Genomic DNA, 27,135 nt, shown 5'->3' with positions numbered 1-27,135 from the left:
TTATATAACAAAAAAGCTAAACACATTTTAATTTCACACGTTTGTTTCATTTTATAAAATTTTGAAGGTTGCAAAATATCCTTTGTATATTAAATATATTTATTAATATCATTTGTATTTTGTGAATACCTTATGAGAATAAAGCAAACATTTGTAAACATAAAGTAACCCCATTTCAAAGTAATTTTATGATAAGTTGAAAATTTACCTTATCCATATCAGTTTCCTCAGATGTTTTAAAAACAAAATGGACTGCCCCTGGTGTTTCGCAGTTTTCACGAACAATGAGTCCCATTTCTTCCGTATCCAAGTATCTTGGCTGCGATTTCTTCGAGTCCATTAACAAAACCCCCCCCCACTTATTTCCTTGACTGATATCCAGTGTTGTTGGTCAGAGGGTTTGATAATCGTTCTAACGTTCCCGTAAGAATTTCGCAAAGTGTTTCCAACAAGCAGTCCAATATCGGTTGATGTTAGTCCATAAATGCTTTGTGGGTTGAGTGCGATCATTTCGAACCCCTTACTATCCATAGCTGATCGAAGGACTTCCACACTGTAGAACCCTTCTCTGTCACGCATAGGTTCTCCCCTTTGACTAACGCCGTAAGAGGGGTTAAGCAACATGTTCATCCATAGTGTGTCAGCCATTTTATTCAAATCATCAATGATGAAAGATACTGAAAAATCTCGAATTACATTGTTCACCGGACACAAACCGCAAAAGTTTGAAAATCCTTGTATTTCAAAAGGACCATATTTCGTGTGTACTGTTCGCACTTCAGATTTTCGTGTGTTAGATGGTTCTTTAAATAAAACATCTTTTACATATTTTAAATTTGCGACCAATGCATTCTTCTCACTATCTTGCAACTCTTCAATAATGTGTAATCCAGTCTGTAATAAATCACAGAGCTCTCGTCATTGTGGAAGCAGTTCATAAGGACAAACCTTCATCTGCAAAATTTCCATTGCTTCATCTAGAGGGTTTCTTGGTTGTTGTGAAATCGGTGTTATTACAAGCCCACCCGTAGAGGTCTGGATTTCTGGATCATTATAGGCCATATCATTATTGTCTGCAACATCTAAAATGCTTGACACATTGCAAATGACTGGCGAATCTGCGATATCAACTTGACTGATTTCTACTGATATTGGTCCAGAGTTGTAGCTGGAATTTGATGCAACATCAACTCCTCCGCAAACTTGTCCATACATATTCTGATGGAGTGTCCCAAATACTTCAAGTTGTCTCTTCTTAACTAGGGAGTTCTTTTTTTGATTGCGGAGGTGACAAATAAGTCTAAAAACAAATAAATGATTAGTTGGACTCAAGTTGTTCATGAAGTAAATGTCCTTCTTGCAAGAGCTAAAAAGTTGTTCCACAGCTTGAGTGTCAATCAGTCCAGCAATCTCAGACACAAGCGAAGATTTTCTCAGCACCTCTTCCTCTTTCCGACAGTTATCCTGATGAAACCAGTCAAAAAGTGAGAAATGTGACTTAGAACCCGTGATTGGATTACTGCTGGAATCCTCTGTTCTATAATCATCTTCCTTCTCTGCCAAACATGAAATGTTGAACATGCGTTTTTCTTCTGCCTGTTTGATATTTCCTTCTGTGACAGGGGCAATTCTGCCTTCGTTTGGGTGATAAAACGAAGGTATCATTTTGTTCCCATGCTTGGCCATTAAATGGGCAACATCTGAGATGGAAACTGTTGGCCTGTGTTTAAGTCCTCTCTCCATGTCGACATAATCTCTCGGAGATTCACAACGAAGCAAATTTTTAATACAATACACAACTCCGTGTCTACAGCTTCCAACTGCCCAACCGCCTGTAAAAATAAGTTTCGTTTTGTAAGTTGAAAAGTTATGGTTGCTAAATACCGGTATGTTCAACGGAGAGCTGACATGAAGTATTGATACAACAATCCAAAATGATTCAACAAAAATAACTCATAACATCCTCCTGATTTTATTTACCTGTACAGCCAAAAACTTTTTCATATGCCAGATCAAATTGTGATCTGTTTATAGAGAGGTCTCTGAGTTTTAGAATCATGTCGACAGATGAATTCCCTTGCTTCACTCCTAGTTCTCTGCACATCCTTTTAATTGCTGATGTCTAAATCAAAAAGCAATATTGAGAAATTAGAAATTTCATTATTTTCATGTTTTTTTCACGCTTTACAAAATTGTGATTTTTTTTATTCATAAAAAAACTCGCAGTGGGTCCAAGGTAGTTAACAAAATGTATGATAAAAAAAAACCTTTTCGTGCATCAGTAAATGAAAAAGGGTTTCTTCTGGTATACATTCATCTATGTCATCATGAGCATACGGTGGGCATTTTTTAAACTCGGTGTTGTACACAACATCGTCTTTTCTAGTATATTTCCCAATCCATGGACTCCAGAAACCATAATTGGGTATTACCTCATCCTGTTTTGCAAGATCTGAAATTAAGAATCATTTAAATGCTGTAGAAAGCAAGGAATTATATACGAAATTAATTTCTTATTTTATTTTATAAATTACAAATGTATAAATCAAACATATCAATGACTAAAACTTTGTATGTATTAAAACTAGTACAGATTTTCTTTCTAACCCTTTTCTATCCCTCGTTTCACAATACAGCTCTCTACTTGTTGCCAGAAGTTTTTCATATTCACTGTCTCATTGACTTCCTCATTAGGTAGTGGCAAATCTGACACTAAAGACAAAAATATGGGGTTTTATTAATTTTTTTTGCTTAAATTAAAACCACGGTTCATATAAAGTGTACATAAGGTTTCCACCCAAATGAGAAAAAAAAATAATGTTTGCTGACCCACTGTTTTGTAATTAATTATATATCTTTCTTTTTTTCTGATTTCTGTATACATTAAAATGTTTTTATTCAATATACAATGTCTAATGCAATAGGATTTTTTCCCTTTTAACTACACATATATAAGCATATACCATGGATATTAAAATTCAAATGACTTAAAGTGTACTAACCTACATGCCTAAATGATGCCTTTCGAAAAGTGTCCCAAATGATAATTGCTGGAGAGTATCCACAAAGTACGCAATGGAATTCGTACTCTCTGTCAGTCATTGCTTCAAAATGTAGATAAGCTTTTTCAATTTCCATCACATTCAGATTTGTTCCTATCATCTCTTGTAGAATGGCTAGCGTACGACCCATAGCAACATGGTTCTTAAAAAGGTAAGTTTTTGTTACAATATATAACATAATGGAATATTTTAATTTCATATCATTGCCTTGGTACATCATTTCATTAACATTTTTACTTACTAGTAAACCATCTCTTATAAAAAGACAAACGTCTAATCCTAGGAACAAACTATCATTATAGTTATGGATTCCATTACTCCATTCTTGATATCGGTATTTCGTATTACAGCGAGGACAAATTTTGTGGTAGACAGCAACATCTGTAATTATTAATCATTAAAATTAGCTTTACGCCAAATTTTGTCGTAAAATAAAACAATATTTTTCAATTAAATTATAATAAATTTACCTGGAATGATCTTGTTTAAATGTACTATTTTTGATTTGTGTTTCGCCAGTTCAGATGCCAACCCACCATTGCAGCGGTGACACATATCTTCTGATGGATAAAGTTTTCGACTGGAGGAACCGATCAAATCATTTTGTTGACTGGTTTCTTCGTATACCTCTTTTGGTATCAGTTCTGGGATTTTTTTAGTAGCAAAAATGTACTCAAATATGCGAAGCTGATTTTGGTTGCTGTTCGAAGACTCTTCATCAGGCTGCTCTGGAGTTTGGCATGAAGACATGAGATGTTGTACTTCTTGGCTAGCAAACCATTTTCCTACTGCCTTATGAATACAGTACTTGCTTTGCTCAGAGCACTGACATGTAAATGATTTCTGTTGTTTGTCGATGGTCACCACCGTTCTCCCTGTCTTGCACCAATATCGTTTTTGACCCGTTACAATCGATAAATAGATATATCTGTCAGACTGCAAATTTGGAGAAGGAAGCTCAACTAAAAATGGTGATTCATCGTTCGTTGTCTCCATAAATCTTCGCAACTGGTCGCATCTCTCTTTTGTCATGAAATTTTCTTTTTGAATTTTTGTAAGGGACTCCTCTCTGAGATCGATAGATTTTCCCTTTACGGCGTATGATGTAGATCTTACATGAGGGCATTCGAAAGCAGGATTCCCTCCTCTACTAGCCGTGTCCTTCATATCGATACATGTGTTGTTATCACAAAAGGAGTCTTGATGGACACCACTCGTCCTCTTGATAACGTGGACAGGATGTGGTGGTCCACTAAGATTTCTCGTCCTCTTGATAACGTGGACAGGATGTGGTGGTCCACTAAGATTTATGGCAGAACAAAATATTCCTCTCTCAGAATCAACCAAGACTGTAAAGTTGTGCCTGTTTTCAGTGATCTCATCTTTTTTCTTGTTGTGGATTTTTACATGTTTTTTCAACCAACGCGGGTGGCACAGCTTCTTGCAAATTGGACAAGGTTTTTTTGTAAAGGAATTTTTAGCCTGTTGTTGTTTTGTGGTTCTAGAGTAGGAATGTTCAGATTGGCCATTTTGGCTGTCTTGGGCAACATCGGCTTCTACATTCGGGCCACTATCATCTCGTTCCGTCTCCGAACATTTCGCTATATGTAATTTTGCATTTTCTTTCTTTTTGATAATCTTCTTACAGCTTGGGCAATGGAAATGGCCACCTGATGCTCCGTGGTTTTGATGACAAATCACGACAAATTTTCCTAAGATAATATTCTTAATATGTTGATGACAGATTTTCGAAAAAAAAAAACATATATGTTGGGTAATTTTTTTCCTTAATAGCCATACAAGATAAAAGAGAATGTTTTAAAGAAAAAACAAAGTTCTATCATTTGAAAATTCGTATAGGATAGGATGCGCGATTTTGAAATATTGAGATTTCTAATTCTCAAATTGTTCATTTTGACATTAAGAAGTTCAAACTTGAAGGACATTGTTTTTCATTTGTCTTTATCGTCCAAAATATTAAAATATTTCCAGTTGAACAGCGTATATCGATATGATTGAAACAGTCGTAATAAATAACAAGACCAAATTAAGTTATAATGGGGGTGTAGCTATAACGTAACACTGAAAACGGAACGGAACAGTATTGTAAAATGATACCATATACAAATAAAATGGATTGGATATGAATCAGACACAAATATTAGCTTTCTTAAAAAGGCTGTCTAACGTGAGCAGAATATTATTAAATTAATAACTTGAAAAGTTCGACTTATATGACTGATTAAAAAAAGATTTCTATGTAGTGCCCTCCCCCCTAAAATTTTTGGTTACAGTGCATCCCTTCCCCGTGAAATTTCTTCAGATTGACCTTTCTTCAAATATTAGATAAAACCAAGCTTAATTAAATTTTGAAATTAAAAGTTATACATCACATTTTACAAATACAAATCTAAACATTATTTCGCAAACAGTAGGGGGGGGGGGTCTGATTCTTTTTAAAATACATTGTAATAAACTTATTTTAATCTTTTCATATAAATGCAAAAAAAAAAAAACGTTTATCAACTAGTACCATCATCTTTTTCTTCAAATTTTAAAACTATGATTGATCAAATCAAACGTCTGCAAAGCTAGGCATATGTGTGATTTTAAAGGTATAAATGTCGTTTGTATTGAAAATAAACATCATGAATCTCTAAAAGACATATCGGTGAACTTGAAAACAAAAAAGTGTCCACAAATCTCGAATCTTTTAATTCTTAAAACGATTTTAATTTTATTGATTTTAAGGTAATGTTACGGAAGTTAATTATTGATCAAGTCTTATTATTTTTAAATTACCCTAAATTTAAAATTAAATTAAAATTTCGGTAAAAATATCGTTATAGAAGTTACAGAACTTACTTTACAAGGAATACACATGTGGAATGTGAAAGTCATAGCTCCACTAAATCAAAAGTTATGGGCAAGGTTAAAGTTTTTGTGACGGACAGACGGACATACGAATGAGATTTAATGTCCCCACGCTTTCGCGAAAGCGGGGGACAAAAACAAAATATAAAGTTCCGTGGGGGCCGTTCCGTGGTCACTTTCAGATAAGTTTCAGTTTCTTTTTAAAATCTGCATTCTTTTCGAGATTGTTTTTAAAACAGAATGGTTACGGAAGTTAATCGATTTCTTGCGACATGCAATGATTTCGCATGAAAGAAGATCCATGCATTTCGGTTTAATTCCTTTCTACATTGGATAACAATATTTTTTTTTACATTCATAACAATCTGTTTTGAACTCTTATACAGCTGAGAATTTTAACTTAAAAAATATAAACCTGCTAAAAGGTCTCACGGTTGTTGCGAAAGATCTAGAACTACTAGTATTCTATAATTTTATTACAACTCATGTTTTATATTCATGTGTATTCATGTGTACTTGTATATAAAAAGTATATATGTATCTTCCGTTCCGTTTTCCTACTCTTTTCTATGTTAGGAATTTTCGTGAATAAAAGACTGGGCATGACCAAGTGAAGTGATGTAATCTGATATCATATTCTATCCATTTTCCGTTCCACTATTTAGCAAAATCTAAATACATGGACATGTAATCATATCTTATCGCTGCGTTCAGTACAAAAATATTCCCTAAATTAATATCAAAAAAATAATTACCATCTTTTGTTTCCAATCTTGTTCGCCAATGGACTTGTAAATGCTGTTTAACTTTGGATACTTGGCGGGGCTTATATTTGCTGACTGGGCATAGGGGACAGTGGTATGACAAATAATCACAGCATTCTGAACATCTTCTGGTTTTCTCTTCTAATTCCTCGTAAGATCTATATACAGGCACATCCATATCCCTAAAATGAATGAATCGTACATGGAAACATTATGAAAAGCACACCACTATTCAGTATCAGTGTCCATTTATAACTACATGTATGTTTTCATTTCTAATTTTTCTCTCTGTGATAACTCTTTGAAAGTTAGCGGAGTTAATTTCTTGATAATTGTACCGGAATGTAAATTAGGCAGGTCAATAGGTCATGAGCTAAGGAGCCTAATATGAATGCAAATCTCGTGCGCATCTGTCTCCGAGTCTGAGGCTAAGGAGACCAAATATGCATGAAAATCTTATGCAGCTCCCGTCGTGTTTGACGTCAGTGGGCGAGGACTATTGAAATTGACATGGAAATCCTCATGTAATTCAAATCCTTGTCTACATGTTTGGAGTCTAAATTTACAATTTTATTTTAAACAAAATGGAAATATAAGGAATCACTGTCTAGTTAATATAGTATACCAGGGGCATCAATAGTAGTGGGAAACATTTGATAATTTATTCATAACGGGTTTCGCCCATTATGCAAATTATCCAATGTTTCCCACTATTGTTAATGCCCTGGCATACTATACTCACTAGAGAGTGATTCCTTAAATAATCTTTTCTCGAGAGTAAGAAGAAATTCCGAGATGAGAACTATTTAAATTCTTTACAGGGATTATCAAAAATCAGAATTTTTTTGCCTAGCTAGAATTTCTTGGTGGTTCGAATACATAAACTTTTATCCCCTCTCTCAGAAGAATTATTTCGCCTGTTGTTAGAGGCATGCATCTCCTGGTATTCATCTCATTACCATGGAGTCGAAACCTGTATTATTTTAAAATATTACATATCAAATTACATATGAGAATCATAATTTTCTAATATCGTGCAGTTTCACTAACATATCGAAGACGTATGTTATACGTAAACGAACTGAATTGGGTTTCAATAAACGTGATAGTCGATATACAAGCAGTGTGGCAAAGCACATTGAAAAAATTACGCACCTTGAAATAAAAAAAATTCTACGTGCCTTAAAATTAGGACGAACTCAAAGCTGAGAAAATCAATTTGTATTAATCATATTTTTCGAAAAACTTGTTAATTTACATGTACTTATTTAACTTCATTGGAAACAGGAAGAGTAGTAACAAAGCAGTCAGGGGCACTCTTAAGATATCGAACTACTAGTATCCAACCCATATTAGCCTCAGATTCAATGAAATTGAATGCAGAGCGAAAATGAATGAGCTGAATGTACTTCATATATCTAGACATATTTTTTTTATGTTTTAGTATTGGTAAATATAAGAGTGGAATGTGGCGTAGTTTAAGTCCTTGACCTGTCCTTGAATAGTTATCCCCCTTTGATTTTACTAAATAAAAATCGATTATTAAAAAACCTATTTGGTAGTATGTACATGTAAATGAGGAAATGCGTGAACAAAATATGTATCCCTTAGTTTGAATAGTGACAAAGTCCATGTTTTTGCTGTAGGAAACACTAAATATGAGCCTCGTCGGATAGAAATCGACCTTATGGCAAAATTTATCGAATTTGAGATTTTTGTGTTTTTTAATGGTCCATGTAAAAATATTACAAAAACTGAAAACGGAATCAAAATATCTTCATTTAAAACAAAGTTATTACATTTTGAAATTGGTATGTTTGCAAAATTAACTCTGAGCATATCGTGGTTTTTTTACGATTCAATTGTGACGTCATGGTTTATTCTACGTTGTTTGCTAGGGCACCTGTCAACGCGTAGCAATCCAAGCGGCCATCATGTCTAAGTTAAATGAATTGCTTAATAAATGACAAAAACAGATGATCATGATGTACAATCCCAAAAAACTGTGTTAACTGTATTTTAAATCCTTTAAAAAGCAAATACTCGACACCCCCCCCCCCCCCCCGATCTTTAATTTCTACTTTTCTGTCTTTCGTACCCAAGATTATTAATTTCTACTTTTCTGTCTTTCGTACCGACAGCTTTGTCTCTGTGAACAACTGAACTTCCAATAAACAAAATATAGATCTACACCATGCTGCTTTTACGTTTGATAAAGCCTGTATCTTCAAAGCATGCAAGTTAGTTAACACACTATGTTTGATTTTACGAAATCACCATGTAAAGGAAAAGGGAACCAGTGAGATCGAGTCGAAATTTACAGGGATTCGAATTCGATCTCAGAAATACCTAGTTTCTTACAGAAAATGCATGAACCATGCAGCCAATAAAATCACAACTTAAATCATGCTACAATAATTATTCTAAAGTTAAATTTAAAAAAAAATCCCATCCATCGGTATATATATAGTGATTACGTGAGATCAAACATGGTGTGATACTAGCTATGTGTCTAAAAGTAAGCTCATTTTATTAGGACCCCCCCCCTAAAACCGTTTCTACTGCAGCCACATTCACCTTCAAAAAGCTAGTTCATATATACACCCTCTTTTCCTCAACATCATTCTCGCTTGGTTGTAAATGGACGGATAGCTCGACAAAAAAATTATTGACTAAGTCTTTACTAGTAAAGAACCAATCGTCTTTTATCCATAATGTAGAAAAATAAATAGGTTAATAGAATATCATGTTAAACAATATACCTGTACAAATTATTGATTGGTTGAATTTTGCTTAACGCCGAGTTGGTAAGATTTCAGAAATTATCAGCGGGAAATTTTTATCTGTTGCATGCAAAATACATGTAGTTGATAACCTTAATATAGGGAACTATTTAATGTTCCATCCGACGGACTATAATTTCAAATACATTGTATATGTTAACCGTTAATAAAGATTTCTCTCTGTGTTCATCAACAAAATATCTCATAATGTACAAAATTTTACTTTAAAAATCAATTTGATGTAAATAATCTAAAATTCTCTTAAATCTAATATTGTAAAATAAAATAATAATCATGTCAACCCCAACTAATTGTAGAAGAATAAGATTTATAGTTACATGTAGCGGAAAGTCATGGGGAACATAGGGAGGTCAACATTACCGCTACAGTGATTGCCAATAAATTCAACTCATTACCGCTACATTTTTTCAGATTTTCGACCGATCATTCCCGCTACATTTTTCCGGCTTAAAACAATTCATTACCGCTACATATTGAATCAGCCAAAAATAACTCATTACCGCTACATATCGATTTAGCCAGGTATGGTTCGGTATATGAGTTCTAACCAACGGAATTCACTCACTATCTAATCAGAATAAGTATATATAAATAACTCTGCAGTCGAAATTTAATTATTTACTTAGCGTCATCTGAACCTTATGGCCACAATTGAGAAGTTTGTTACAAATATACAACAATATGTCAAGCAAAAGTCTTTCAAGGCTTTACCGATAGTGTAAAAACATTTGACAAAACTTAGGGTTTTTATCTATGAACAGTGCTTGATTTTATAATTTTATAATTTTAATTTTAAAACATCCTGCTCAAAGTCCCCGTGGTGAGCAGGGGAAACGGGTCTTATGCATATATATAAGTTGTACTGTAGACGCATAAGTGGCTGGCTAACGAAAGAGGTGATGTAGCGGTAATGTATACTTTTTATGTAGCGGTAATGTAACGTTTTTTGTAGCGGTAATGACTATGTAGCGGTAATGAAAATTTCGAAAATGTAGCGATAATGATACGCACCCGAAACGTATAGACATTGGCTGAAATTCTCGACTCAATAAGTATGCATGCATTATTTTTGGGCAATTTACGGAAGTCAGATGATTTTTTTTCTTCATAGCATATAGTTTATCATTACAGATACCCAAGGATGATCTCACTTAAAAAAAATAAATAATGCTATAAATTAGAAAGTTGGATCCAGCTTGGGTGCGTAGGATTCTAAAATTAATAAATATATAGCCAGCGAGGTAGCTTTATATACAGGTATGCTGACTATAAAAGAAGCCCCCCCCCCCCCCCCCAAAAAAAAATAACTCTCCATTAGAGAAAAATAATATGTATGAAGGCATGCGGCGTACGCATTGATAACATTCTGCTATCCGGTTCCTAACCCAGTCCAAAACAACACTTATAAAATAATAGACATTTTATAATTACTTGTTTTATGATTTTGTGAATAATAAAAATCAAATAAAAAATTGAGATTGATAATTAAGTTATCTGTTATGGGTATCCATCCTCTCTTTAAAAAAAGAGAATTGTAGAAGAATTTTATAATGTAGAGAACGTTTTGATGTTATAATTGAAAAACTTAGTACAAAACGAAACCATATTCCTATTATTCACGAACAGGTGAAATCCTGCTCAAGATGATTTTTGCAGAAAAGTTTGGTATTAACGGGGTTCAAAATACTTAACATTATGCTAAATATTTAAGAACACCTTTCACAAGACTATTGATTTTTTTTTTTTTTTTTTTTTTTTTTTACATCCGACTTTAGAGTACTTTTTTGGTTTACAACTCTTTAAAATATTAATGACGTAGAAGGATTTGTTTTACAAACCGGGCCCATCTTCTTACTTTTTTGCCAGCCAAGTTAAAGAAATTAAAAAAAAAATCATAGATTATCCATCGTCGGTATTTTTTATAAACTTGCAAAATAAGGAATGAAATATTTAAGAAAATTTAACTTAAAATCTGGTAATGGAAGAGAGACATAATTAAAGGTAGAGAGAAAAAAAACATCTTTTTTTTTTTAAAGGAAATGATCCCCCGTGTTGAGCCTCTTTTTGCGTCAAAGGGAAGCAACTTGCACAATTTATCGTATCCAGTCGCTTCGGACGCGTGTTTCCGTTTGAGAATTACTGATATATGTAGAAATTGCCTTAAACAATACCAGTATTACTTGTTTCTTTATATCTCTTAATATTGTAGTAAGAAAAATGCGTTTTAGAAGTTGTTGAATCGTGGCCTTTGTGCATTTTGTACTGAATCGATATGCCTAGCTGTTTGTTTTGTTTTGGTTTGTGGGTTAATTTCTGTGATAAATTTGAAAATACACGTAAATTTATTCAAAGACATGAAACTTTAAATTATATCTAATATAATATTGCGAATTTAATCGTGAATGAATGAATACACGTGCACACGATGATAGTAAATGAAGTTCACAGACCAAGATATTACTGCATCAGTAAGGTTACATGTGCGATTTTCTGTGACAGATTACGTCTCCTCTGGCTAAAATTTATACTCTTAACTATAATAAAAAATATATTCTGTACTTCCTCAGTAAATCACCATGCCAGTTTTCCTTCGCTATATGTCTACCAACTTATTATTTATCTGGTGTAAGATATGGCCTTACGTCTTCTGCTGTTTGAAAAAAAAATAAGTGTATATAGATCGGACTCGGCATTCCTCTGGCTTATGTTTACATTGATCCATGATAACAATAAAAAATAAGGCTCTATGAAGGGGAATACATTTAAAATTTGTTTATTTTATTAGTACATGTTTAAATTGATCCGATTTTTTGAAGAAAAAATCTTTGAACTGCAGTTGACGATGTCTTAAACATTTCTTAACGTGAAAACCATGTGCAGTAAAAATACCGGGAAATCTTTCTCAACTTTATTCGCTTTTTTCTCATTATGACGTTGCATACGATAAGGTCGATTTCTATCCGACGAGGCTCATATATTTCCGAAGGAAACATGAAAAAGTTTCTGTAAAGTGATGGACAGTCTTTAAGATGAAAAACTTTAATCAGTTTTCTCTTTCTGTTTGATACTTGCGTTAATCTGTATTGCTTATAAAGCAGAAAGGCAATATCCAATCATGCAAGATACCTCGTTCAAACAAGAATGTGAAGGAAAAGTGACATCTTTGTCCTTTACGTATTTTTTTAATTGAAAAAAAGGAAATAACTTTCAAATGCTAATTAATTTACATTCAAACTGAATATTAGCGTTATCTTATTAATAATAGAAGCCAATTTAATATATTTAACAATATTTTAATCGATTGAGTCCCTGTCATAGACATGATGGGATTCTATAATCCGTTTCCAGTTACACAAAACATTTTAGATCAAGTAGAATACAAGACTTAGTGTGAGGATGTCTTTAAAAAGTGCGGTTTATTTGATCAGAAATCATTGTCTTATGTATCTTTCTAACACTTAAGTAAACATTCGTTATTAATATTGCATGAAATAATTGTACTGAATATATTTTGTTGAAATTAACGCAGTTTCTATAACAAAACATAAGATCTTTTTTTAAAAAGAAGGGGGGGGGGGTAATATTCCTGATTAATTTTGCATTGTCAATTTAGATACCTGTAGCTTTCCTTTCACACACAAATTAGTATTTCTTTGAATATCAATAATTGATCTTTGAAAAAGAACATTACCAGCAAGTAAAATAAACGACTTATATACCCCCCTCTTTTCACTTTAATCGCAAGTTTAAAAAAAATTTGACTTGAGAAAACTCTACGATCGGGCGAAAATGTATGAGGAGGGATGTCTCTTTTATAAAATATAACTTTCAGCTGTAGGGTATGCCGGTGTAACGTTGAATATTGACCCGAGTTGAAAATTGACCCGGGGGTCATTTTTCAACGTTGAATATTGAACCGGGGTCATTTTTCAACGTTGAATATTGAGACTAAAAGTCGTTGAATTTATACCGGGGTCATTTTTCAACAGCTTGATAATTTTTTTTCTTACACCTGATGACGTCAACTAGTTGAAAATTGACCCTGTTGAATATTGACCCCACCTCAAAGTTTGAACATTTTTTTTTAGCTGGGAAGTTGTTTAACGGGATTTATCAGTATCAATTTATTAATATTTCGGTTTCAATTTTTTCCGTTTTGAAGAATAATAGAAATAAACATACAGTATCAACCCGTGTATATATGTACATTTTGATCAGTGCACGGTTTCAGTTATCTTTGCAGGGGCGTAGCAACAGGGGGGGGGGGGGGTGGCAGGGGGGCCTGCCCCCCCCCCCCACTTTTTTTCTCAACCTTACCTATACTATAGCAAATGTTAACTGAAAACCTGGTTGGCCCCCCAGTTTTAGTGATGTGTCGATAACGAAGTATTAGAATTGGTACTGAAAGTAGTTGACACTGAAAAAAGTTAGCCTCTACCCCCCTCCCCCCTCCCCCCACGAAATAGGATTTTCGACTTTGGGCAACTTTTAAGTTTTTCCCTTTTTTTTTGCTTGTCAAATTTTTCAGGTAAGTAAAAAAAAAAATTTTCTCCGGCTGCCCCCCCCCCTTTCAAAAACGATGCTACGCCACTGCTTCAAGCATGACAACTTTATTTTTGAAAATTCTTTCCAAAATCCATGGCATCCATAAATAACTACAAAACAACAAATAGATACGACGGCGTATGCCTGCCATTTTAACAATGTAGATTTTTTTTTTAAAATCGTTTGAACGATTTAAGAAAACGTTTGTACAATTTAATAAACTGTTTGTACAATTTGTTTGTTAAATCGTTTGTACAATTTATTAAATCGTTCATACGATTTATCAAAATAGTTTGTACGTTTTTTATAAATCGTTTGAACAATTTAGGAAACCGTTTTTACGATTTAAGAAAACGTTTGTACGATTTTGAAAAATTATAGTTTGTACGATTTGATAAATTGTACAAACTATTTAATAAACTGAACAAACGATTTAATAAACAAATTGTACAAACGATTAATTAAATTGTACAAACAATTTACTAAATTGTACAAACAATCTTTAAATCGTACAAACGACTTATTTAATCGTAAAAACGACTTATTAAATCGTACAAATGACTTATTAAATTGTACTTGTAAACGACTTATTAAATTGAACAAACGACTTATTAAATTGTACAAACGATTTATTAAATTGTACAAACAATTTGTTAAATCGTACAAACGTTTTTTAAAATCGTTCAAACGATTTTTTTAAAAAAAATTCTACATTGTTAAAATGACACGAATACGCCGTCGTACGTGCCTATTCGATGTCATTAATATTTAAAACAATCGGTTGCTAGTCGCTAATTTTGTCATTCCTATTCGATAATTTTATCTTTTTTAATCGATGATTATTTGGTTTATATGCAATAAAGTTTTGTTCGAAAACATGCTACCATCATTTCTATTCGAAAAAAATACAATTCCTATTCGTTAAACTTCTCATCTTATTACATAATTTTATCTCTAAGACCTCCTATGCGATGTTTTTTAATTCTTTTTCAATAATTGCCATGATTGCATTCTGGGAAATATGACAAATTAAACTAGAATTGGTTGTAAACTCAATTAAATAGGAATGTAAAGTTTAACAGTATTATCGAATATAAATCATTTTATCACATAGATTGACAAAACAAAATTTGAAAATATTGGGAATAAGGCAGAAGTTTTCTCTCTTCAAGACTTAGAGACTAGAGATCAGCATAAATTAAACTGTTGTTATTTAATATTAAATAAATGTGTTTCGTTTTATACATTGATGGAGTAATTATAGAGGATTTAGTTATTCAGAATACTAATTTATTTAATTGATTATGTCTTGTATCAATTTTTGACAAAGATATCCAATATGTTTTAATATAAAGTACATTTTGATCCTAATTCAAGACTTAAAGGCATTGATACGTCTCACCAATTACGGAACATGAAAAAATATTAATACAAGTTGTAGTAATTTTTTTTTTCAGAAACAGCAAGTCATACTCTGTATTATCTTTAATTGAGAAATCAATACTATTTCTGTTTTACAAAAAATTATCTCCAGGCAGGGAGGGGGAAGGGGGGGGGGGGTGATGTCACTCACTTTAATGAAATTTTCTAAAAGGACTCCTGCAATATAGTAAACTATATGATCACAAGAAAAAAACATGAAGTCAATATGCATTTCAGATTCTATAAATAGTAACTCAAGTCTTTATGCTGTTATATACTTAATCATGTGATCAAGTTTGAGCCAATCAGAGAGCTTAGAATTAAAGGTGATATCACCTTTTCATGCTAAATAGATGCTATCACCTATTTGAATAAGTGGTATCACCTATTCGAAAAGGTGATATTACCTATTTGAGTTTCTTATATCAGTCATTAATGAATGCTCCCTATAATATATATTATACTACACTGGAACCAAGAAAATTCGGACTACCCAGTTTTCATGCATTTTCTACGATTTTCTTGTTGTATACATGATATATAAGTGAAATAAATTAATTTGTAAGCAAAAAAAAAAAAAAAAAAAAACTACACCTGTTCGACGGGAAAAGGTGATATCACCCAATCGAATAAGTGATATCACCAATTCGAATAAGTGATATCACCGTTTCGAATTGGTGATATCACAAATTCAAATCAAATAGGTGATATCATCTATTGGAACAGGTGATATCACTTATTCAAATAGGGGATACTACTTTTTGCAGTAAGTACCAAAACGGGGCCTCATACCTATGAATTAAATCACAGTAGTGAAAACCCAATCATAAATATGTGTTTTTGAGCTGTTGAATTTTGAACCGGTTTCATGATCAAAATTCCACGACCCGGCTCAGTTTTCAACGGATTAATATTAGGGTCTAAATTCAACACCTTCGGTCTCAGTATTCAACGTTGAAAAATGACCCCCGGGTCAATTTTCAACCCGGGTCAATATTCAACGTTACACCGGTCCATTGAATTCGAAAACTAAGCATCTTTTTCTAGGATTGTCACTCCACTATATGGTGAATAAATGAAATAATATAATTTGTGAAAAAAATGTCAAAAAAAAAAAAAAACTGGGGTTGAATATTTAGGGGGGGGGGCTGTCCATAAGTACCCGTGGTAGCTCCGTAAAATCAAATATCATATTGTGCCAACTCAATGCTCTTTCTTGGAAAAGAAATTATGATTCTAATTTAACATATGTACAAATGAATGATCAATAACTAGAACCCGGTAAACCATGATTAAAAATTTCTAAAATGTATATATTAATCAAAAAGATAGAGAAATGAAATAGGTGATCTATACCTTCTGAGTTGTTTCTGAATAATCCATAAGAAATTAAAATAAACTGAAAGTAAAATGAATTCTTGAAAAAAAAAACAAGGTGTGTCCAGCAACTATTAAAACAAAAAGTAATTTAACTGAGGCTACTCAAGTCAAGATAAGATTTCAGTATACACTTCAATCTGATTGGATAATTAGTTAATTGGATTAACACTGGCTATTGCATACACAGTACGTGTCCCCGTCATGCCAGGTTGCAAATTCCATCTGTTATTGTGTAACTATTTACAGGTACCAGATGCCAGCAATAAATGCCCCCCCCCCCCCCCCCACCTGCAAGTCTGGTGGCTAATTTCAAGACCTTATTCATTATCGTTATCAACAATAAGTATATAATTATAACAATAGTATCTCATTACAAAAATTGCTACCAAAAATTAAATGTTTTTATTTAAAACAAAAAAGTCTGTTTTATACAAAGAACCATTCCATGGTGATTGAAAAATTATTTTGATAACAGCGCTAAATAGTAGATTATCTCTAATTCAGCTCATGAAAAAAAGGACAGACGGTATTTTCCATTGAAATCGGACTTTCAAGCATCACCATGTTTTTTAATAGTATTGGATATGATTAAAATGAATGTTCCTTATATCTTTTCTTATATTTTACGCAAATAAATTTAACACACATACATTTAAAAAAAAAAGCAATGCTTGAGTTTTAAATGCTTTGAAAATTGTGAAAAAAAATAAGTTTTACTAAAATTATATAGTTACATGTATCTCTACTTTTTTTCCCAAATACGTAATATTTTATGAAAATTCATACAGTGTTTGTAAATATCTATATATAGTAATACAATTATTAGTAATCATTCGAATATGTTACTTTTTAAAAATGTACTTGGAGGTATATAGCCGGGCGAACAATGCTGTCGTTTGCAGTTCTTTAAACTACCATTGTTTTTATTATATATGAAATAAATAAAATTAAAAAGTAAAATTTTAATTTCAGAGCTTGATGTTTGATTCCCCACACCTCTATAGATATGATACATATATATATATATGAGGCTCGGATGGCTTGTCCAGTGTGGATCTGCGCCTGATATACCCTGGTATACTGCCGAGTATCTATTTAGTAATTACCGAGTTGAATGAGATTACATGTATTTGACTTCATTAGATTCAAACCAAATGCGCGTAAAAAAGATCTGTCAAAGCTGATTCGTGGTGTTAAAAAAGTCGAAAGAATATATTAAGTGAGACAAAACATCTTCTGAGAAGTTGGTTAAAGAAAGAGTTCAATGCATAAACACACCGTTTTCTTCATATATCTTATTATGCAAAATTTTCAAATAACGATTCAATTTATTTATAAATATACATGTACATCCAGCACTTTTCTTCTACATCAGTATCATAAAGATCAGGACATCTTAAAGAAAATTTGTTTGATCTCTCTCGACTTCGGATTAAAAGATAGGGAGGATTAAGGGGGATTTTTATTTTACTGAAATGAATGTAAAATCGCTATATATCAATAATTAGATGCAAAACGTTCGGAATGAGTGAAGAAATAATAATTATGGCCTCCTAGAGGATGATTAGGTTTGAATAGAACCGTTTTGGACAGTTGGTCGGGAAAAGTCAAACAGACATTTTTTAATATAACCTAAATTATGAAAGAATAAGAATGCAAATGATACTTACCTAAAGATATTGCCAACAAACAAAGACTAGGCCTTGTCATGCATCTTGACTAAGAGTTGTAAGGCACACTTGAAGTTCTCGAAGAGAATGTTTCAAATACGATAACGAGACGTTCTTTGAAATTGGTGTATTTTTACTTCACCGCTAGATTTTGATACTTTTTTTCTAACTTTGATAAAGCGAAAACTGACAAAAACAACGAAACATCAGTAAATGGGGTATGAGATACAAGAAACGCGCTCAAAACAAGAAACGAATGATATTTAGCATAAAATAATTATTGACCTTAAAATGTCAAGAGATCGAGGAACTCAGCTTGCAGTGCTTTTGATTTCGTCTGATGCAGAGTGAAATGCAACTTATGTCTAACTTAGGTCAGATTTATTAACCTGCACAACAATCTTACATAGAAAAGTCATAAAAATAAATTAATACACAACTGTTACCAAAAAAGAAGTGCTTACTCAGTTTTTCCTTAAAATAATAAACTTAACGTCAAAGTAAAGTTTAGAATCTTATTTAGGTTTTTCTACGAAACATAGAAGTCGTATATTGTACATGTACAGTCAAGGATGTTGTTTATAAAGCACAGGTACAGTCAGGGATGTTGTATATAAAGCACAGGTACCGTCAGGGATGTAGTATAAAGTGTTTATATTCCAAAGGTACAGTAAGGGATGTAGTATAAAATGTGTATATTAAAAAGGTACAGTCAGGGATGTTGTTTATAAAACACAGGTACATTCAGGGATGTAGTATAAAGTGTGTATATTGCACAGGTACAGTCAGGGATGTTGTATATAAAGCACAGGTACCGTCAGGGATGTAGTATAAAATGTGTATATTGCACAGGTACAGTCAGGGATGTTGTTTATAAAGGACAGGTACAGTCAGGGATGTTGTTTATAAAGCACAGGTACAGTCAGGGATGTAGTATAAAGTGTGTATATTGCACAGGTACAGTCAGGGATGTTGTATATAAAGCACAGGTACAGTCAGGGATGTTGTTTATAAAGCACAGGTACATTCAGGGATGTAGTATAAAGTGTGTATATTGCACAGGTACAGTCAGGGATGTTGTATATAAAGCACAGGTACAGTCAGGGATGTCGTTTATAAAGCACAGGTACAGTCGGGGATGTTGTTTATAAAGCACAGGTACAGTCAGGGATGTAGTATAAAGTGTATATTGCACAGGTACAGTCAGGGATGTTGTTTATAAAAGACAGGTACAGTCAGGGATGTTGTTTATAAAGGACAGGTACAGTCAGGGATGTTGTTTATAAAGCACAGGTACAGTCAGGGATGTAGTATAAAATGTGTATATTGCACAGGTACAGTCAGGGATGCTGTATATAAAGCACAGGTACAGTCAGAGTGTAGTATAAAGTGTGTATATTGCACAGGTACAGTCAGGGGTGTTGTTCATAAAACACAGGTACACTCAGGAATGTTGTTTATAAAGCACAGGTACAGTCGGGGATGTTGTTTTTAAAGCACAGGTACAGTCAGGGATGTTGTATAAAGTGTGTATATTGCACAGGTACAGTCAGGGATGTAGTATAAAGTATGTATATTACACAGGTACAGTCAGGGATGTTGTTTATAAAACACAGGTGCAGTCAGGGATGTTGTTTATAAGGTACAGGTACAGTCAGGGATGTTGTTTATAAAGCACAGGTACAGTCGGTATGTTGTTTATAAAGCACAGGTACAGTCAGGGATGTAGTATTAAGTATATATATTACACAGGTACAGTCAGGGATGTTGTTTATAAAGCACAGGTACAGTCAGGGATGTTGTTTATAAAGCACAGGTACAGTCGGGGATGTTGTTTATAAAGCACAGGTACAGTCAGGGATGTAGTATAAAGTGTGTATATTGCACAGGTACAGTCAGGGATGTAGTACAAGGTATGTATATTACACAGGTACAGTCAGGGATGTTGTTTATAAACCACAGGTACAGTCAGGGATGTAGTATAAAGTGTGTATATTGCACAGGTACAGTCAGGGATGTTGTATATAAAGCACAGGTACCGTCAGGGATGTAGTATAAAATGTGTATATTGCACAGTTACGGTCAGGGATGTTGTTTATAAAGCACTGGTACAGTCAGGGATGTAGTATAAAGTGTGTATATTGCACAGGTACAGTCAGGGATGTTGTTTATAAAGCACAGGTACAGTCAGGGATGTTGTTTATAAAGCACAGGTACAGTCAGGGATGTAGTATAAAGTGTGTATATTGCACAGGTACAGTCAGGGATGTTGATTATAAAACACAGGTACAGTCAGGGATGTTGTTTATAAAGCACAGGTACAGTCAGGGATGTAGTATAAAGTGTGTATATTGCACAGGTACAGTCAGGGATGTTGTATATAAAGCACAGGTACCGTCAGGGATGTAGTATAAAATGTGTATATTGCACAGGTACAGTCAGGGATGTTGTTTATAAAAGACAGGTACAGTCAGGGACGTTGTTAACTTTATAAAGCACAGGTACAGTCAGGTATGTTGTTTATAAAAGACAGGTACAGTCAGGTATGTTGTTTATAAAAGACAGGTACAGTCAGGGATGTTGTTTATAAAAGACAGGTACAGTCAGGGATGTTGTTTATAAAGCACAGGTACAGTCAGGGATGTTGTTTATAAAAGACAGGTACAGTCAGGGATGTTGTTTATAAAACACAGGTACAGTCGGGGATGTTGTTTATAAAGCACAGGTACAGTCAGGGATGTAGTATAAAGTGTATATTGCACAGGTACAGTCAGGGATGTTGTTTATAAAAGACAGGTACAGTCAGGGATGTTATTTATAAAAGCACGGGTACAGTCAGGGATTTTGTTTATAAAGCACAGGTACACTCAGGGATGTTTTTTTTTTCTCTCTTTTATTAAAAGTATATGCAATATACAACATAGTTGATATAAAGTGTAACATACATCACAATCAATGTTTTTTTTATGTTCATATCAGAGAAGTTATAATACTTCTATATAGAAGAAAAATATATAAATATATTATACGTATCATAGGTATATAACAAGCATTTTGTTTCTTTTATAACATTCACAAATTTATATGTTCAATTTTATGCAATTATTTTAAGAGCACGTATAAACATAGAAAGTATAATACATAGGAAGAAATAAATAAATATTGAATCCGGGTAGCAAAGGGAGTCCTATTCAACACCAGCACTGTCCATAATGAGGACCCCTAGCTACCACACATGAAGACTGGTTTCTTCATGTGTTGGATATGTCTACACCATAATTTTTTTTTTCATAAACAATTTGCTAAGTCATTGTACATGTTGTTTCTTATTTTACCAGTTTTTTTCACAACAGAATTTTGTAAAACAAGCCAATTTTTAGCATAAGATTTCAAATTTTCTTCTGACATTTTTTCATTATTGAATCGACACTTCATTTTATATTTATAGATTGTAAAACAAATAAATGATATAAGATTATTCAAAATACATGTTTTCTCTGATAAATCACCAAAAAATCCCAACATAATACGTTTCCATGAAACGTTAAATCTTAAAAATATACTAATTTTCCTCCACAAATAGGTTGTAATTATACAAGAAAATAAAAGATGTTCACTATCTTCTGATACATTGCATAACTCACACAATGGTGATACATCCTTATTCCATTTACTTACACTTATATTAGTATTTAACAGACAATTAATCAGTTTATAATTGAATTCTGCAATCTTTTTGTCATACATTTTACAAATTTTTGAAATGTATATATTCTTCCATAATGATTTATCTTCTATGTTGAAATACTTATTCTCATATATTGAATTCTGAAATTTGGATTAAACTAAGACCGAATAATAAAAATCACTTTTTAAAGATTTGATCGATTTAAAACAATTATTTCTAAACAAAAACGAGTCATTATTATGAATGTTAATATAATTGGCATAAGAACAATCAAGCCTTGATTTAAAAGGTCTTAATGTCTTTTTTAGAATAATATATTCACAGTAAATATTGTTTTTACATTTTAATTTATCCCAAAAGTAATCTATTGCATGTATTTCACCGTTTTCATCAAAAAGATCTTTTACATATAATATACCACTCTTGATACATTGTTCAAAACATAGTGTTTTAGAATCATATCGGAATAAATTATTATGCCAGATAAATTGGGATAAAAATTCTTCCTTCAGAATTCTGTTGTTTTGTTTGTTTGTTTTTTTTTTTTTTACACTTATTAAACATTGAAAATACTTCCACATAAAATTGTGGGAAATTAGTCATTTCCCAGAATTTTGTATCATTTAAATTGCAACTCGTTGTTTTAATGATATCATTTATAGATAAATTACTATTTTCCAATAGACTATTTAAAGTAAAGTGTGTGATTGTATCTTTATCCAATATTCTTCTTACCCACGAAGCTTTCACAGCAGAAAATTTACTTTCAATATCAACGATTCATATTCCTCCTTCTTCAATTTTACCAATTAATGTATTTCGTTTAATTCTCTCTCTTTTTTTCCACAGAAAGTTAAAAATGATTTTTGAAACTCTTTTAAAGAATTCTTTATCTGGATTAGGTAAAATAAACGCATTATAAACAAGCTTTGATACCGCTAAAGTATTTATTATTGTACATTTTCCAAATATTGTTAAGTTGCGTTTTCGCCAAACACTTAAGATTTTTTCAAGTTTTTCAAGTTTACTTAGCCAGTTTTTTTCATAACACACGTCTTTATTAGGACCTAAATATATTCCAAGAGATTTAACACTTTCTGTTGCAATTTTTACACCGTATAGGTCGTTATTATTGCAATACTCATCAATTAAGGAACCAGTTAAGATGCATTCAGTTTTAGATAAATTAAGTTTCGGACCAGCAACTTCACTAAAATGGTGAATAATATTAAGAGTGGTTGCCAATGAATTGGTGTCTTTTAATGCATTTGTGCAGTCATCAGCATGTTGGACTATCTTAATATTTTTTTAGGCATTCTCATTAAATGATAGGCCATGTATATTTTCATTATTTCTAATTTGGATAGCAAGTATTTCTAATACGAAAATAAAGAGAAGCGCAGATACCGGACATCCTTGACGTATTCCCCTTTTCATTGAGCAAGATTTTGAAATCCAGCCGTTATTTTTAATTTTGAACGTAGGATTGATATAAAGAGTTTTTATCATATCAATGAAGTTTTCTCCAAAGTTGAATTTGCGTAATGTTTTAAACATGAAGTTATACTCAACAGAGTCAAATGCTTTTTCGAAATCTAAGAATAACAATATGCCATCAAGATCGTGATTCATACAGTGCTCGTATATATCAAGTATCAGTCTCGCATTTTCTCCAATATATCTTCCTTTAATATATGCACTTTGTTCTTTTCCTATCATTTTTTTTAGCAATAGGCTGTAATCGTAAAGCTAAAATTTGTGCGAAAATTTTATAATCCACATTTGTGAGACTTATTGGTCTGTAACTTTTTAATTTATCTTTTTCACCTTTCTTGTAAATAAGGGAGAGTATTGCGTCTCGTTGTGAGAATGGTAGAATTCCGATCTCAATACTTTTGATTAAACATGAGAAATATATATCTTTAATATCATTCCAAAATATTTTATAAAATTCTGCTGGAAGTCCATCAGAACCAGGAGATTTATTATTTTTCATATGATGAATGGCTTCCTTACACTCAGACATGGTCGGTAATTTATCGCAATTATTTCTATCATTTTCATTCACTTTAGGACATTCAATATTTTCAAGGTATTTTTCAATATCTTGATCACAGATTTTTTTTACTCTTATATAATGCATTATAAAAATCGACTAAAGCTTTTATAATATCTCCATTTTCCATAAAGACAATATCGTCGTCATTAGTAACTTTATTAATCGTATTGTCGCCCTGTTGCTTTTTCTCTAAATTTAAGAAATATGCAGTACTTTTTTCGCCCTTTTCCATCCAGATAGCTCTTGATCTTATGTAAGCCCCTTTACATTTTTGTGCATATAATTCATCAATTTCATTTTCAAGCTGTCTTTTATATCTCATATTTATATGCGAGTAAGGTTTATTTTCCAATATTTTAATTTGATTCTCAATGAAATCAATTCGCTTTCTTTTGGATACAGCATTTTCTTTAGAATAGGATATTGTGAAATTTTTCATTGATTTTTTCAAGCATTCCCATTTAGAAACCGGATCAGGATCATGAATTCTAGATATTTCTTGTTTAATAAAGTTTCTCATTTCATTGCAAAATTTTTCTTTGTTGAGAAGTGATGTATTCATTTTCCAATAACCACTCCCTCTGATATTTTCTGCGGTACAAAAATCAAAGTATAAACCTAAATGGTCACTAAATCTTGTCCCGTCATAATTAGGAGCTTTTCTTAATAAAATTATAGCAGAAACTTTCTGACATAAATACGTAGTCAATTCTAAATTTTGGATTATTTTCCCCATCACACCACGTGTACCCCTGTTCGTTATTTTTATCACTAAAGGACCAACAGTCGATCAAATTTAATGATTTCACAAAGTTTCTAAGAGCCTTTACATTTCTATTATTTTCAATGATATCTATCTGACAGTTAAAATCTCCACAAACTATTAAGTTATCTAAGCTTTTAGCATATTTATTTACCCATTTCAACATTTTATTTAGAAATATAATTTTGTCATTTTCTTTATTTGGCACATAAAAATTGGCCAAACTTAAAATTTGTTCAGATAATTTAACATTTACCAATAATTTTCTACCGTCAATTGAAGAATGTTTATCTAGTATTTCAATATCAAGATTTTCTTTAAACAAAATAGATACACCTCTACTATATACTGAATCAGAAAAACTATGAATTTTATACCCATACCAACGTGAATTATAAATTACTTCATTTGCTTCAATAAAATGCGTTTCTTGCAAGAAAATTATATCAAATTTTGCATCCTTAATCCATTCAAACAACAAAATTCTTTTACCATAAGTATTTAAACCACGAGCATTTATAGAATAGAATGTTAGTGAGTTTGTACTCATTTACATAAAGCTATATTTGCTAAATTACCCCTGGTCCTTTACATTTCTCTTCCTGTTTGAGTTTCTCCTGGCCTCCCGAATGAAGCCGTCCAGATTTGTTTGATTTTCGTCTGGGTTCTTGTTTTTCGGAAGTGAGCTACTTCTGAGTCTTTTTGTAAGTTTTGATGTTATCTTACCCAAAATTTGTCCTAGCCTGTTTTCACCCGGCCATTTTTCCGGTTTTGTATGGAGGGTAGCATCTGGATATAGCCCGGTTCCCCAGAATATATCGTTAGTTGCTTCGGCGAATAGAGTTTACGCATCTGAATTTTCCAGTTTCTCGCGAAGTTCCGGTACCTGAGTACGGTAGCTTTAGCATGTATGATCTCCTCCATTACCGTTTCTTTTTGATCTTGCCTTTTCTGGGATCTTCGCTTTATCTCCTATTCTCTTAGCCTCAAGAGCTGTGGGAGCAATGCGGATATTTTCGGTAGCGTTGAAGTCTCCAGATCGAATAGCTTTCGTAAGCTGGTAGGCGTGCTCAGCCGATTTGTGGGTTTCCCCGAAGACCTTAACATCACAGGGAAAGAAGTTGGATAGGGGGTTTTCTTTTCCTTGAAACACCACTAATCCATCAGCAGGTTCGCTATAGTGCTCACAATCTTTTGATCCCGGCTTATGTCCGGTTTGTTAATTTGCATACACGACATGCGATTTCTTTTGTACAGTCTTTGGCCCTGTGTCCTGTGTCCCAACAATTGTAGCATTGCACCTGAGATTCACCCTTTTCTTGTCCATAACGATACAGTCTACACTTGATATCTGCACATTTTACAAATCTGGGCAAGGATTTTCCTGGTTCCAGAGGCTTAATGTAAAGAAACCGGTTGCCATTAAGCACGCTTGTCATGCGGTGTGTCGTAGGATGTCTGATTTTTTCGTACTTAATGTCACTTTTCAATTCTACTTGGAAACTGTCTAGCATTTCCAGAATAGCGCTGTCATCAACAGATAATGGCAAGCCGCTGATTGTGACCTTAAGAATTGGATCATTCGGGCTATTTGCCCCTGTAGTATAGGGATTTGAGTCATATACCTGTATAGAAAGGTTACGAAGCTCGAATCCTTCAATTGTCAATTTTGTCCTACTCTCTATACACTTTAGATACACACGCCAAAGGTCTCTATCACGCTGAATACAGTGGATGTTATCTCCGATCTTATGATGAATCGCCTCATATAGACCAAAATCAGTAACTCTGATCAGACTGTAGATCCTTGTTCTTCAGATAAATTGGTTTGAGCATTATGTTTGAAACGTCTGAAGTCATGATTGTTGACAAAAGGCTTACCTGAGAAGTTCTCACTCGTGAACTCCGCGACACGGTAAACAATTGTATACACACATACAGTATGCAGAATTTCACAATCACATCGGAAAATCTCATAGAAATTGGCTGAATTTGATTATCAACACCTCTTATGCTGTTTAGTACACAAAATAAGGTTTTAAAATCCCACAAATAGCTATATAGAATTGTCAAAAACCGGAGCAGGTAAAAAGAGCGTCCATCT

At 32.9% G+C, this 27,135-nt stretch overlaps 1 protein-coding gene across 1 annotated transcript; it reads right to left on the bottom strand.

The window, feature by feature from the left end:
- Window positions 1–918: 918 nt before the first annotated feature.
- Window positions 919–26,358, bottom strand: LOC134262628 (uncharacterized). Its single transcript, XM_062745002.1, has 9 exons — window positions 26,287–26,358; window positions 25,959–26,130; window positions 3,533–4,774; window positions 3,304–3,443; window positions 3,003–3,204; window positions 2,608–2,712; window positions 2,268–2,452; window positions 1,981–2,122; window positions 919–1,832 (listed from the first exon to the last, which is right to left on the bottom strand). The coding sequence occupies exons 1-9, from the start codon at window positions 26,356–26,358 to the stop codon at window positions 919–921; spliced, it is 3,174 nt and encodes a 1,057-aa protein (XP_062600986.1).
- Window positions 26,359–27,135: the final 777 nt, after the last annotated feature.

The sequence above is a fragment of the Saccostrea cucullata genome, unplaced genomic scaffold (genome assembly GCF_032062105.1).
Source record: "Saccostrea cucullata isolate Sc308-1 unplaced genomic scaffold, CSIRO_AGI_Scuc_v1 ctg831, whole genome shotgun sequence".
NCBI classification, from domain to species: Eukaryota; Metazoa; Mollusca; class Bivalvia; order Ostreida; family Ostreidae; genus Saccostrea; species Saccostrea cuccullata.
Note: the sequence above shows the minus strand (reverse complement) of the source record. Positions and strands in the feature narration are given on the sequence as shown.

Coding starts and splice junctions, on each gene's coding strand:
- LOC134262628 (XM_062745002.1), bottom strand. CDS start 26,358: ATGGACAAGAAAAGGGTGAATCTCAGGTGCAATGCTACAATTGTTGGG. Junction 2,123..2,267: donor ATTTACTGATGCACGAAAAG/GTTTTTTTTTAT, acceptor TTTTTGATTTAG/ACATCAGCAATTAAAAGGAT. Junction 1,833..1,980: donor AAAAGTTTTTGGCTGTACAG/GTAAATAAAATC, acceptor TTATTTTTACAG/GCGGTTGGGCAGTTGGAAGC.